The 15,455-nt window shown below is 35.1% G+C and overlaps 1 protein-coding gene across 1 annotated transcript in view; it reads left to right on the top strand.

Annotated features, from left to right (window-relative positions):
• The window catches only part of ATRNL1 (attractin like 1), a 691,263-nt gene that overhangs the window by 164,944 nt on the left and 510,864 nt on the right, over nucleotides 1-15,455 (top strand). The window contains exon 18 of the mRNA XM_065893763.1: nucleotides 52-270. Coding sequence (XP_065749835.1) covers nucleotides 52-270 — 219 coding nt within the window. The remainder of the gene's footprint in view (nucleotides 1-51; nucleotides 271-15,455) is intronic.

The raw sequence follows: 15,455 nt of genomic DNA, 5'->3' as shown, positions 1-15,455 counted from the left end.
TTGAATATAAAGTCGTATAACATACTTGTTAATGATGTTCCTGCCATGCAGCTCAAAATTGTTCTGGATTGAGAACCTGTGGACAATGTTTGGAGCAGCCTGGTTGTGGCTGGTGCAACGATCCTAGTAATACAGGAAGAGGACACTGCATTGAAGGGTCTTCCCGGGGACCAATGAAGCTTGTTGGAATGCAAAATAATGAGATGGTTCTTGACACCAGTGTTTGTCCTAAAGAGAAGAACTATGAGTGGTCCTTTATCCAGTGTCCAGGTAATAAAAATGTGATGAAAGCAATTTTAGCTTCTGCTCAAGGACACCAAGAATTACTTTCCTTTCTTATAATAAAGATTTAGAAAAAAAAAACAATGAAAATAAGACTCAAATTTAAAGGATTAAAAAAATTCTTTCCTAATATCCATGTTTGTTTTATAGGTGGCATTATGTTTGGAATCATTAAACAGGCTGACCAGATGCATGGTACATAATTGTTAGATTTGGTTTCATGTGAACTCTTAAAAGGAAAAAAAATATTGGTTTCATACCAAATTTCTGTACTGTAGTGTAGTCTTTTATTGTTTATAATATTATACTATCTTAGAATTCAAAGGCAGCTCAGGGGATCCAGTCAGGCTAAGTATGGGAATATTTTGTATAATATCCATGATAGAGTTATTTGACCCTTGGTATTTGGTACCATTCAATTTTGAAGGTCAGTAAAGTTTTTAGAGTTTTAAAAATAGGGAGTCTGTTCTTATATGGAATAAAATCAACCTTCTTGAAAAATTAATTTATTCAGTATATTTTTATTGAGTGCCTACTATGTGCAAAGAGTGTTTTACGTGCTAGAGACATAACAATGAAAAAAAGTAGACTAAAATCACTGCATTAATTGAGCCTGTATTCGAGTTGAAATTAATAAAATTAATTACACACACATATATACGTATATGAAGTTAGGTGGTGATAAGTGCTATTAAATAAAGCAAGGAAGGGGGATAAAGCTTGCAATTTAAAAGACTGGTAAGAGAAGATCTCACTTAGAAGTAATGGTTAATAAACACCTCAAGTAGATGAGGGCATGAATCATGCGGCTGTCTGGGGAAAGAGTGTTCCAGAAGACACAAAGACTTGGGTGAGATAGTTTATTTACGAGATGAACCTAGGAAGCACAATTGAGGGAACAGAGAGTTTCAAAGTCGGGAGAAAAACCAATAATATGTACATTATTAGGCTGACTACTTTACTGGGAAATTTGAGCTCAGATACACTAGGGACCTATGAAGAACTATGCAGAATGCTTCTCAGAGTTAACCCTCAGGGATTGGGGGTGGGGGTGGGGGTGGGGAATTTATCCACTAACTCTCTTCCATTGATGGTTGAGTGATGCCTCTGGGGGTATTGTACTTCTGAGCTGTGCCAGCATGTCTGATTAATAGCTTATCATGATACCAGTGAACATTCTGAGGCAAAAAAGTGGGGAGATACTGCAGAACTTGCTTTAGGTGCGGCGCTGACAGTGTGTTGCACTGAAACCAGATGGACTAAGGGAATGTGGTACTTCTACATAAACTTTGGAATATATGAAAACCAAGAAGAGGGACAAACTATTGATTCATACAACATGGCTGAATCTTAAATACCTTTTACTTAGTGAAAGAAGCCAGACCAAAAGGCTACATATTGCGCTATGGAAATGGAAAAGAGATCAGTTATTTGCCAGAAGTAGTAAAGGTAGGGATTGCCTTCAAGGGGACCTCATAATGGAATTTTTTGTGCTGTGGAACTCTTCTTTATGACACTGTGGTAGTTCATAATGACTCTATGCATTTGTCAAACCATACTGTATAACACAAAGAAAGAACTTTCCTGACGGCAAATTAAACAAAAAACTCAACCAACATGTCAGGGGATCCCATAAGGGAATGCAAACTGTGAGAAATAAATTTAACTGTATTACAAATGCCATAACCTCATCAAAATAATGAGCTGACCTAAGTAACCTTGGAAAACAGCGTTTTGGCTGGATACTGTAAAACTAAAGAAAAAAACCTACATAAACATTATATTCTGATTGGTAAATTTGTTTCTCACATAGTACAGATTAACAATTCTAACAATACTTTATATGTTTAGTAGGTTTGGACAAATATATAAATTAATTGTGTTTAATGTGAGCCAGGTTTCCCACGGTCACAGAAAGACACAGACATAGAGAATGGACTTGAGGACACGGGGTGGGAGGGGGAAGTTGGGGCAAAGTGAGAGTAGCATTGACATATATACACTACCGAATGTAAAATAGTTAGCTAGTGGGAAACAGCAGCATAGCACAGGGAGATCAGCTCTGTGCTTTGTGATGACCCATAAGGAGGATGCGAGGGAGGCTCAAGAGGGAGGGGATATGGGGGCGTGTGTATGCATATGGCTGATTCACTTTGTTGTACAACAGAAGCTAACACAGTGTTGTGAAGCAATTATACTCCAATGAAGGTCTATTAAAAAACATGCGAAGAGTAAAGACTATAAAGAACCCTGTGGGGAATTCCCGGGCGGTCCAGTGGTTAGGACTCCGAGCTTCCACTGCAGGGGCCACGGATTTGATCGCTGGTTGGGGAACTAAGATGCCACATGCCGTGCGGCATGGCCAAAAGGAAAAAAAAAAGAAAGAAAAAAGAATCCTGGTATTGGTTTAGAGTATAAGCATGAATTCAAGTTTATTTTAATATTTAATATATATATACGCAGAGGTATATATACATATATTTTCTAGCTCAGTTCTCCAAGAGGGCCTGGAAGCCATGATGGCCCAGTAGCAATGAGCACATTCAGTGCCCACAATCCTGGTTTCTAAATACCATTTTCCGATGAAAGGAACCAGGACTCCCTGGAGTAATGGCTGGTTCTAGGGCTGGGGCAGGGAGAACACAGGTGAACCTGAAGTATTGTTTAATGCCAGAAAGTAAGAAAGTGCTCAAAACAAAATAAAGGAGGATGGGAGCATGTCAAAGGGACACAGCCAACCAGAAAGAGTTCTTAATGGGTCAAATCTGGGCAAAAAATAATGATTGTGTTGGATTGTAACCCAAAGAACAGAATACATATCCATGTGATTTAAGTGATTGAATAGATAATAAATGGGTGAGAATAGATAAATATTCCTTACAGAAAATTCCAAATAATAAATGTTAGAATGAATGAGGGAAATAAAAAATTGCTGTTAGAACCCCACAGTAATAAGTGCCGTAAGAATAGTCTTCTTAAGAATGTTCAAATTAGTGGGTAAAACTTTAAGGAGAAAAAATATATTTGTGAAGCTTCCAAATATCTTCCTCAAAAATATTTATTAATTACTGTTGTGGTTTGAACGTATGTCCACAAGTACCTTGACACTCATTCCCCTAGGAAGTGGAGCTTAATTTCTCTCCCCTTGAGTGTGAGTTGGACATGGTGACTCCTAGTGAATAGAGTGTAGATGTGGAAAAACTGTAACTTTACAGTGGAGGATGTAAGGCAACATCACCATAAACAAGTGATCAAGGTTAACAACACCAGTAATAAGTCATGTTAATATCACATTCCCCCCTGATATGATGTGGTGAGAAGGGCACCTCACTTCTGTGATATTCTTCCCCCAAATCTATAACCTGGTTTAGTCATCAGAAAACATCAGACAAAATAACATTGAAGGACATTTTACAAAATACTTGACCAGCCCTCTAGAAAAGAATCTGCTTCCAAGCTTGTTCACATGTTGGCACAATTCAGTGCCTTGCAATTGTAGGGCTGAGGTGACTGTTTTCTAGTTGGCTGTCAGCCAGTGACCACTTCGGCTCTGAAAGAAGGCTCACATTCTCTCCCTCATCCCCCTTCCGTCTCCAGAAGTCGCATTGTAGAGTCTCGACAACTGAAATGGGATCACTTACACTTTGAATCTCCTTCAGGTAGAGACTAATGCCTTTTAAGGGATCATCTGACTGAGTCCATCCAGGATGATGTCCCTTTCTCAAAGCCAACTGTGCCATGTAACAACCTAATCATCAGAATGACTATCCCATCATATGTTCAGGTCCCTACCACACTCAGGAGGAGGTCATTAATGTTTGATTAAATACCTGAGGTACTATAACCCAGCTTCATCAACACATAAGACTAACCATCATAGCATACAGTTAACCCATTTATAGTGTATAACTCAGTGGTTTTTAGTATATTCAGAGTTATACAACCATCACTACAGTCAGTTTAAAAACACTTTTATCATCTTTTAAAGAAACCTTGTACTTATTAGCAGTCATGGCCTGTTTAACCACCCCCCCACCCTTGTCAGCTATGGATTTACATATCCTGAAGATTTTATATAAATTGAGTCATATAATTGTAGTCTTCTTTTACTGGCTTCTTTCACACCGCATAGTGTTTTCAAGGTTTATCCGTGTTGTGGCATATAGCAGTGCTTCATTTCTTTTTATTACCAAATAATATTCCATTGTATGACTATACTACATTTTGTTTATTCATTCATCATTTGATGAACATTTGAGTGTTTCTAATTTCTGGTTTTTAAAATAATGCATCTATGAATATTCATGTACAAGTTTATGTGTGGACATATTTTCATTACCTTGGAAATGGAATACCTAGGTCATATGGTAACCATGTTTAACCTTTTGAGGAACTGCCTGACTGTTTCAAAGCCGCTGTGTTATTTTACATTTCCACCAGCAGTGCATGAGGGTTACAGTTACTCTACATCCTTGCCAACATTGCTTATTTCACATCGTTTTTTTTTAAAATAGATCTTTATTGGAGTATAATTGCTTCACAATATGTGTTAGCTTCTGTTGCACAACAAAGTGAATCAGCCATATGCATACACACGTCCCCATATCCCCTCCCTCTTGAGCCTCCCTCGCATCCTCCTTATGGGTCATCACAAAGCACAGAGCTGATCTCCCTGTGCTATGCGGCTGCTTCCCACTAGCTAACTATTTTACATTCGGTAGTGTATATATGTCGATGCTACTCTCACTTTGCCCCAGCTTCCCGCTCCCACTCCATGTCCTCAAGTCCATTCTCTATGTCTACATCTTTATTCCTGCCTTGCAACTAGGTTCATTAGCACCATTGTTTGTTTGTTTGTTTTTAGATTCCATATATATGTGTTAGCATACTGTATTTATTTTTTTCTTTCTGATTTACTTCACTCTCTGTGACAGACTCAAGGTCCATCCACCTCACTACAAGTAACTCAATTTTGTTTCTTTTTATCACTTAGTAATTCCATTCACATCGTTTTGATTGTAGTCATCCTTGTGGGTGTGAAGTAGTATCTCATTGTGGTTTTGATTTGCAGTCATTTGGTGGCTAATGATGTTGAACATCTTTTCATGTGTTTATTAGCTATTAGTATTTCTTCTTTTGAGAAATGTCTATTGGATTCTTTGCACATTGTTTAATTGGGGTATTTGTCTTTTTATTATTGAACTGTGAGTGTTCTTTATATATTCTGAATATGTCCCTTACTAAAGATTGATTTGCAATTATTTTCACCCATTCTGTGGGTTGTCTTTCACTTTCTTGATAGTGCCCTTTGAAGCACAAAAGTTTTTTTTTTTTAATAAATTTATTTATTTATTTTTGGCTGTGTTGGGTCTTCATTGCTACGCGAGGGCTTTCTCTAGTTGTGGCGAGTGGGAGCTACACTTCCTTGCGGTACGCGGGCTTCTCATTGCAGTGGCTTCTCTTGTTCAGGAGCATGGGCTCTAGGCGTGCGGGCTTCAGTAGTTGTGGCATGCGGGCTCAGTAGTTGTGGCTTGCAGACTCTAGAGTGCAGGCTCACTAGTTGTGGCACATGGGCTTAGTTGCTCTGCAGCATGTGGGATCTTCCTGGACCAGGGATCGAACCCGTGTCCCCTGCACTGGCAGGTGGATTCTTAACCACTGTGCCATCAGGGAAGTCCCCACCAAAGTTTTAAATTTTCATGTTTTATCTATTTTTTCTATTCTTTCTTGTGCTATTGGTTTCATGCCTGTGAAATCATATATAATAAAAGATCCCAAAGGTTTTCACCTATGTTTTCTCTTCAGGCTTTAGTAGTTTTAGCTCTTACATTTAGGTCTTTGATCTGTTTTGAGTTAATTTTTGTGTGTGGTGTGAGATAGGGATCCAGCTTAATTCTTTTGTTCATGGCTATAAGCACCATTTGTTGAAAAGACGGTTTTTTCCTTATTAAATTTATTTTAAATATTGTATATATTTTTTCATCTTAGAAATTGAATTTTAGTAATTTTTATATTTTCCATTTCTCTCCTTATGTTGATATTTTACTCTGTATTCTCGAGTATATGGAGCATACTTTTAATAGCTGTTTTAAAAATCCTTCTCTACTCATCCCAATTGGTATGCCATTTCTTTCTCTGTTTCTATTGGCATGCGTATATATATATATATATATATATATATATATATATATTTTTTTTTTAACTGATTATGAATCAAAATTTCCAGGTTGGTTATTTTTGGTGGTATTATCCTGGACATTGTGATTTTTTTCTAGCTTATTCAGTTTTGTTCTATTTCTTTAAGTGTGTTGGACTTTATTCTGGCATTCAGTTGTGTTACTTCAAAAATTGTTTTTAATATTTGTCATGGCCTGTACATAGCAGCCCTAAGTTCAGTGCTAATTTATTTCCACTACTAAGACAGTGCCTTTCTGTGTTCTGCATACAATGCTCTTTGTATTAAGAGGTCTCTCCACGTTGACTCTTGGGAGTATAAGCTATTCCTAGTCCTACGTGAATTCCTGACATTGTTTTACTTACTGTTTTTGGATAGTTCTTTCTCCAGCTTCATAGAGTTTCACACTGTGTTCAATTCATTATTTAACCAAAGATTCAAGGGGACCTGTCTATAGATTGCTGTGTGCAACTCTCTCTTCTCTAGTATTTTGCCCCACATAGCCTAACCACCATGGCCTCCCTGAACTTTGCTCTTTGTTTCCTCAACTAAACGAGGGTTTGGCTTTTCCTCCCTGGGCTGCATCCTCAAATCTGCCTCCAGATAGCAAGCCAGGGCAGTCATATTTTCTTCTTTTTCTCAGGGATGCCATTCCTGAGCTGCCTGTTATACTTGAAAGTAGTTGTTTCGTATATTTTGTTCAGTTTTCTTATGTTTACACTAGAGGTCAGTTCTTACAGCAGTTAAACCTTCATGGGCAGAAGTGGAAATCTTCTGTCTATGTGTTTTTATTTACAGTGAATCTCTTGTAAGCAGCATAAATGTCTTGTTTTTTATTGTTGTTGTTGATGTGTTTTTAAAATCTATTCGATAATCTCTGTCTTTTATCAAATTGTTTAGTCAATTTAGATTTAATATAATATTGGTAATATTGAATTTAGTCCTACCATCATGGTATCAATTTAAAAATTTCCTTTATTTTTTTCTCTGTTGTTTGTTCCTCCTTTTGCCTTTTTTTAGATTAATTGAGTGTTTTTAAAGTCCACTTTTATCACTTTTATTGGAATTTTAGCTATACCTCTTTTGTGTTTTTTTTAGTGACTGCTGTAGTGATTGTAATAGTCATCTTTATCTTATCACAGTCTACCTTGAATCAATATTATACTACTTCATGTATAAGGTAAGAATATTACAAAAGTGTAATTCCATTTGCTCTTTTCCTGTCCTTTGTGTGATTACTGCCATATATTTTACTTCTATATATGTTATTAACCACACATTACATTATATTTTTTACTTTAAAAAGACAATTTTCTTATAAAGAAATCATAATAATAAAAATATCTTTCTATTTACCCATGTATTGACCATTTTCTGTGATCTTCATTTTTCCCTATTGATCTGAATTTCCTTTTGCTATAACATTTCTTTAGCTTGATGAACTTTATGTAACATTTTAAAGTAGTGTGTTTCTCAATTGGGCTATAAATTAGCTTTTATACATCTGAAAAAGTTTTTATTGTGTATGTGTGTGTCTTCATATTTGAAGGATATTTTTACTGGTAATAGCATTCTAAGTTGACAGATATATTTTTTCAATAATTTGAAGATGTAATTTCCTTTTCTTCTGGCTTCTACTTTCTCTTAAGAATTCCTCTGTCAGTTTTACTGATTCTCCTTCGAAAGCAGTGTGTCTTTTTCTTCCCTCTGACCTTTTAAAATATATTTTTTTCTTAGGTTTTGGATGTCAGCAATTTTAGTGTGATGTACCTAAGTATCATCTTTTTTAAATTGTGACATGTGTTTTTCATCATGTTTGTAAAGTTTTCTGCCATTATCTCTTCAAGTATTGCATCTGTCCCATTGTGTCACTCTAGCCTGTATTTCTAAAAGTTTGATTCACTTATGTTAGGCTTTTTCACCATGTTCCTAAGTTTTCTTATTGTCTTGTCTGTATTTTATATCCTTGCATCTCCTCTGATCTATATTTTGATTCATTAATTCTTCCTTCAGATGTTTCCAGTTTTCTCTTAAACCTATTTTTTAATTAGTCATTGTTATTTAACATAGCACGCGAGGGTCACTGTATTAAAACAGTTTTACACATGGTTCTGCATCATCTATTTTGCTGAATTCTGCTAGGCAGTTCTTCTACCAGTCTCTCCTGAGTTTTCTCTTGTGGCTCCATTTATCTGGCAGCTTGACTGGTTTTGGATGATCTCAGAATTCTTTACTCACACGTCTGGTGGTTTGAGCTGATTGCTTGATCTAGGGGTCCTCAGGCTGCAAATGACTGTGCTCTGCTGTATTTGGCCTGTCATCCTCTGGTGGTGTAGACTGGGATGCTGTACATATATGTTTATAATAGAATTCGAAGAAGGAGAGAGCAGAGTATATATGCCTCTTGAGGCCTAAGCTCAAAATTTCCATACCATTACTTCTGAATTCCACTGTTCTGAAAAAGTCTTCATGCCAATGCATGTTCAAATGGTAGGAAAAAATTGTACTTTTTTGATGAGAGCAAGGATAAAGTAATATTATGAATTTTGTACATACAGAGATGTGAAGAATTTGTGTAAATTATTTTTCGGCTCATCTAATTAGTTCTAACTACTTTGTTTATTGACGTATAACTCATATGACATAAAATCCTTCATTTCAAAGTGTACAATTCAGTGGTTTCTAGTATAGTCAGTAGGTGTGCAACTATTACCATCATATAATTCCAGAACACTTTAATTACCCCAAGACAAAATTCCATACCCTTTAACAGTCACTACCTGTTCATCCTTTCCTCTAACACCTGAAAACCACTAATCTACTTTCTTTCTCTGTGTATTTGTCTGTTCTGGACATTTCATTTAAATGCAGTCATATAATGTGTCTTTAGTGTCTTACTTCTTTCACTTAGCATACATTTTTAAGGTTCATCCATATTGTAGCATATATCAGTCCTTTACTTCTTTTTATGGCTGAATAATATTAAATTGCATACCACATATTCATACTCATCAGTTGATGGGTCTTCAGCTTATTTCCACTCTTTTGCTGTTATGAATAGTGCTGCTATGAACATTTGTATATGTTTTTGTGTAAACATGTTTTAATTTCTCTTTGGTATGTATCTAGGAGTTGATTTTTTTAGTCATATGATAAATGTATATTTAACCTTTTAAGGAATTGCTAGTCTTTTTCCAGAGCTACTGTACTATTTTACATTTCTACCAGCAGTGTATTCTAATTACTCTCCTCACCAATATGGGTTAATACATCATTTTCTTTATTATCCTCCTAGTTGATGTGAAGTGGTAGCTCTCTGTGGTTTTGTTTTGCATTTCCCTTATAACTTATGGTGTTCTTTTCATGTGCTTATTAGCTACTCATATACTTTCTATGGAAAATGTCTATTCAAATCATTTGCCCACTTTTAAATTGAGGGTTTTTTTTTAAATGGTAGAATTGTAAGAGTTATTTATGTGTTCTGGGTATGAGATCCTTATCAGACATATGATTCTCAAATATTTTCCACTGTTCTGTGGGTTGTCTCTTCACTTTCTTGACGGTGTCATTTGAGGCACAGGATTTTTTTCTTTTTTTTTTTTTGCTGTACATGGGCCTCTCACTGTTGTGGCCTCTCCCGTTGCGGAGCACAGGCTCCGGACGTGCAGGCTCAGCGGCCATGGCTCACGGGCCCAGCCGCTCCGCGGCACGTGGGATCTTCCCGGACCGGGGCACGAACCCATGTCCACTGCATCGGCAGGCGGACTCTCAACCACTTCGCCACCAGGGAAGCCCAAGGCACAGCATTTTTTTGATAATGTCCAGTATATCTTTTTTTTCCTGTTAGTTGCTTAAACTTTAGGAGTCATATATAAGAAACTGTCGCCTAATCCAAAGTCATGAGGATTTACATCTATATATTCTTCTAACTTTTTTGTAATTTTAGCTCTTACCTTTAGGTTTTTGATCCTTTTTTAGTTAATTTTTATATATGGTGTGAAGTATGGGTCCAGATTTATCCTTCTGCATGTGAATATCAAGCTATCCTGGCACCATTTGTTGAAAAGACTTTCCCCAGTTAAACTTCTTGACACCCTTGTTGAATATCAATTGACCATAGATGTATGGTATTATTTCTAGACCTAATTCTATTCCATGGTCTATATGTCTGTCCTTATGACAATGGCACATGGTTTGATTACTGTAACTTTGAAGTAGGTTTTACAATTGGGAATCGTCAGTACTCCAACTCTTGTTTTTCTTTATCAAGATTGTATTGCCTAATCTGAGCCCTCTGTTTCTAAACATGAATTTTAGGATCTGTTTGTCTATTCCTATAAAAAAAAGTCTTTTGGAATTTGATTGCATTGAATTTGCAGATCAGTTGGGATGAATTTCTATCTTAATATTAAGTCTTCCCATCCATGAATACGGATGCCTTTTCATTAATTCCTTTTAATAATGTTTTGTAGTTTTCAATGTACAAATCTTGCATTTCTTTGGTTAAATGTATTATTAAATGTTTTATTCTTTCTGATGCTATTGTATTTGGTATTGTTTTCTTAATTTCACTCTCAAACTTTTCAGTTTGTAAGTGTATAAAAATACAATAAAACAGATTTTTCTACAATTGATCTGTAGTATTGTTGAAGACAATTATTAGATTAAATAATGTTTTTGGATTTCTTAGTTTTCTGTATGGATGATTATGTCATCTGAAAGTAAAGTTAGTTTTCTTCTTTTTCAATCTGGTTGCCTTTCATTTTTTTTTCTTGCTTAATTGCCCTGTCCAGAACCTCCAGTACAGTACTGAATAGAAGTGACAAGTAAGGACAGTTTTGTCTTGTTCCTGACCTTAAAAAGAAAACTTTCAGTCTTTTGCCATTAAATATGATGTTAGCTATGAAGTTTTTATATATGCCCTTTATCAGGTTAAGATAATTCCCTGCTATTCCTAGTTCGTTGAGTATTTTCCATCTATTGAGATGATGTTGTGATCCACCCCCACCCCACTTTATTTCTCTAATAGTATGTTGTATTGATTGATTTTCATATATTTAAATAGTCTTGCATTCCTGGGGTAAATGCAACTTAGTCATGATGTATAATCCTTTTATATTCTAGTGGATTCAGTTTGCTAGTATTTTGTTGAGAAGTTTTGCAGCTATAATCATAAGAGGTATTGGTCTGGCATCATCTTTTCTTGTGATAAGTTTGTCTTGTCTTTGTATTAGGTTAATACTGGCCTCGTAGAATGAGTTAGGAAGTCTTACCTTTGCTTCTGTGTTTTGGAAATATTTGTGAATAATTGTTAATTCTCCTTAACTGTTTGGTAGAATTCATGAATTAAGCCAGTTGATCTTGGGCTATACTTTTCTGGCACTTTGTTGATTACTAACTCAGTCTTTTTATTGTTATAGCCTGTGCCTATTTTCTGTTTCTCCTCTAGTAAGTCTTGGTAGTTAGTATCTTTCTAAGAATCTCCCCTATCATCTAGGTTATCTAATTTATTGGCATACAGTTGTTCATAGTATTTCCCTATAGTCCTTTTCCCCAGTCTTTGTCAGTCGTGTGTCTCATCTTCCATTCCTGATTTTAATAATTTGTATCTTCGTGTATTTCTTTGTTAGCCTAGCTAAAGCTTTGTTGATTTTGTTGCACATTACAAAGAACAGTTTGTATTTGGCTTTATTGATTTTCTTTATTGTTTTCCTACTCTGCATTTTATTTATTTTCACTCTAATCTTCATTATTTCCTTTCTTCTGCTTGCTTTGAGTTTAGTTTTCTATTAATTTTTTACTTTATTAAGGTACAAAGTTGGTTGATATGAGACCTTTTCTCTTTTTTAATGTAGGCTTTTACAGCCATAATTTTTTTTCTGAGCAGTGTTTTGCTGCATCCTGCAAGTTTTGGTATATTATGCTTTATTTTAATATACCTGAAAGTAATTTTTAATTTTCCTATGATTTGTTTTTTGATCCATTGGTTATTTAGGAATGTGTTGCTTAATTTCCACAATTTGTGATTTTCCCAAATTTTCTGTTATTGATTTCTAATTTTATTCAGTTGTGGTTAGAGAACATACTTTATATGACTTCAGTCCTTTTACATTTATTGAGGTTTGTTTTATGACCTAGTATATTGTCTATCCTGAAGAGTTTTTTATGTGCACTTAAGAATAATGTATATTCTGCTGCTGTTATGTGGATTTTTCTATTTACGTCTGTTTGGTCCAGTTGGTTTATAGTGTTGTCCAAGTCTTCTAATCCCTTGCAAATCATATGTCTAGTTGTTTGATTCATTATTGAAAGCGAGGTACTGAAGTCTCCAATTATTTTTGTTGAGTTCTTTATTTCTGTTTTAATTTCTGTTGGTGTTTGCTTCATGTAGTTTGAGGCTCTGTTAGATGCATGTATGTTTATAATTTTTATATCTTATCAATGGATTGTCCTTTTTATCATTATAAAATATCCCTCTTCATCTTCAGTAACATTTTAAAAGTCTATCTGATATTTCTATAGCCATTCCATCTTTCTTGTGGTTGCTGTTTGTATGCTATATCTTTTTTCATCCATTCACTTTCAATCTCTTTGTGTATATAGGTGTGTCTCCTATGAAGGGTACATAGTTAGATCTTTGTCTTTTATCTGGTCTGTCTTTTCTGCCTTTTGATTAAATCATTTGATCTATTCACATTTAATGTTATTTTTGATGCAGTTGGATTTATGTGAATTATTTTATTTTTTCCCTTGTATATCATGAATTTTCTGTTCTTCCACTCTTCATTTGTTTATTTTTTTGCAGTAAGTGAATATTTTCTATTATAACATTTTAATTTTAATGATTTTTCATTATATTTTATGAGTTATTTTCTTTCTTTTTTAAAATAAATTTATTTATATTTTGGTTGCATTGGGTCTTCATTGCTGTGTGTGGGCTTTCTCTAGTTGCGGCAAGCGGGGGCTACTCTTTGTTGTGGTGTGTGGGCTTCTCATTATGGTGGCTTCTCTTGTTGCAGAGCATGGGCTCTAGGTGCGTGGGCTTCAGTAGTTGTGGCACTCGGGCTCAGTAGTGGTGGCTCACAGGTTGTAGAGCGCAGGCTCAGTAGTTGTGGTGCATGGGCTTAGTTGCTCCGTGGCATGTGGGATCTTCCCGGACCAGGGCTCAAACCCCTGTCCCCTGCATTGGCAGGCGGACTCTTAACCACTGTGCCACCAGGGAAGTCCATGAGTTATTTTCTTAGTGGTTACTCCAGGGTTTACCATATATAGCTTATCTTATTAAAATATGCTTCAGATTTATACTAACTTAATTCCAGTGAGATGAAATAATGTTACTCATATAGGTCTAGTCTCTTTCTTCCCTTTTTGTGGTATTGTTATATGTATTACATCTGTATGTGTTGCAAACCCAGCAGTCCATTTTTATAGTTATTATTTATATAGTTTTATGTCTTTTAAAGAATCTGAGGAAAGAAAGGAGGATATGTACTTATAGCTTTTGTTATATTAATCTTTGTATTAACCATTTTTGGTTTTCTTTGTTTGTTTCTGTGGATCTTTGTTTACCATCTAGTAATACCATGTCATATACTTGGCCCAATATAGATTTTCTCCAATACAGTTCCTCTGTGGTGTTATTGGGGAATACATTATGTTTTATGTTTTATAGGCCCAACAATACCATTATTTATATCATTTAAAATACAATCTTTAAAAATCTTGTAAAAGAAGAAAGGAGACAAAAGATACATATTTACTGTCTTTTATAATGACAGTTCTGTTATTGGTGCTCTTTGTTATATTTTGTGGAGTTAAATTACTATCTGGTGTCACATGCTTTCTTCTTGAAGAGCTTCCTTTAGTATTTCTTGTAAGGCACATCTGCTAACAGTGAATTCTCTCAATTTTTGTTTATCTGTGAATGTTTCACTTTAATTTTTGAAGAGCAGTCTCGATGGATAGAAAATTTTTTGTTGACAGTTTTATTTTCAGGACTTTGAATATATTATCCCACTGGCTACTGACCCCCATTTTTCCTGATTAAAAGCTGGTTATTAATCTTATTGGGGTTTTTTTAGGTGAGGAGTCATATTTTCTCTTGCTGCTTTCAGGATTTTCTACTTGTTTTTGGCTTTTATCACTTTTATTATAATGTATTTATCGATCTCTTCATGTTTATTGTACTTAAATTTTGTTAAGCTTCTTGGATGTGTAGATTAACATTTTTATCAAATTTGGGGATTTTTCAGGAATTATTTCTTCAAATAAATTTTAACCTTCTTTCTTCTCTCCTATCTTTCCAACACTCCCATTACACATAGGTTGGTGTACTTAATGGTGTCCTGCATTTAGCTGAGGCTCTGTTTATTTTTCTTCATTCTGTTGTCTCTCTGTTCTTCAGCTTCCATGGTCTCTACTGATCTTTCTTCAAATTTGGTAATTCTTCTGCCAGTTCAAATTTACTGTTGAATCTCTACTGTATTTTTCATTTCAGTTTTTTTAAATGCTTTTATTTTTTTTCTGTTAGTATGTGTAGAATTTTATCCACCCCCACCCCCCGGCTATTTTTTGGCTGTACTGTGCAGCGTGCGGGATCTTAGTTTCCCGACCAGGGATGAAATCCATGCACCCTGCAGTGGAAGTGTGGAGTCTTAACCACTGAACTGCCAGGGAGGTCCCTCATTTCAGTTATTTTACTGTTCTACTTTATAATTTCCATTTGTTCTTTTTTATAATTTCTGTGTTTTTATTGATACTCTCTTTTTGTTGAGACATTGTCATCATGTGTAACTTTAGTTCTTTAAGCATAATTTTCTCATTTTTCTGCCTTTAATTATTTTAAATATTTTTATTGTTTTCTAATTGTCCTTTTACTCCAATTCTTGGGTTGTCAATTCTCATTTTTATTATCTCTCTTTTGCCTGACTCTTCTTCATGATGCTTTGTGATTTTTCATTTTGAGGTTTAATTCAGTAAGTGTTGTTGTTGTTGTTTT

The sequence above is a fragment of the Phocoena phocoena genome, chromosome 16 (assembly GCF_963924675.1).
Source record: "Phocoena phocoena chromosome 16, mPhoPho1.1, whole genome shotgun sequence".
Classification (NCBI taxonomy): Eukaryota; Metazoa; Chordata; class Mammalia; order Artiodactyla; family Phocoenidae; genus Phocoena; species Phocoena phocoena.
The sequence above is the reverse complement of the archived record's forward strand: the minus strand, read 5'-3'. Positions and strand labels throughout refer to the sequence as shown.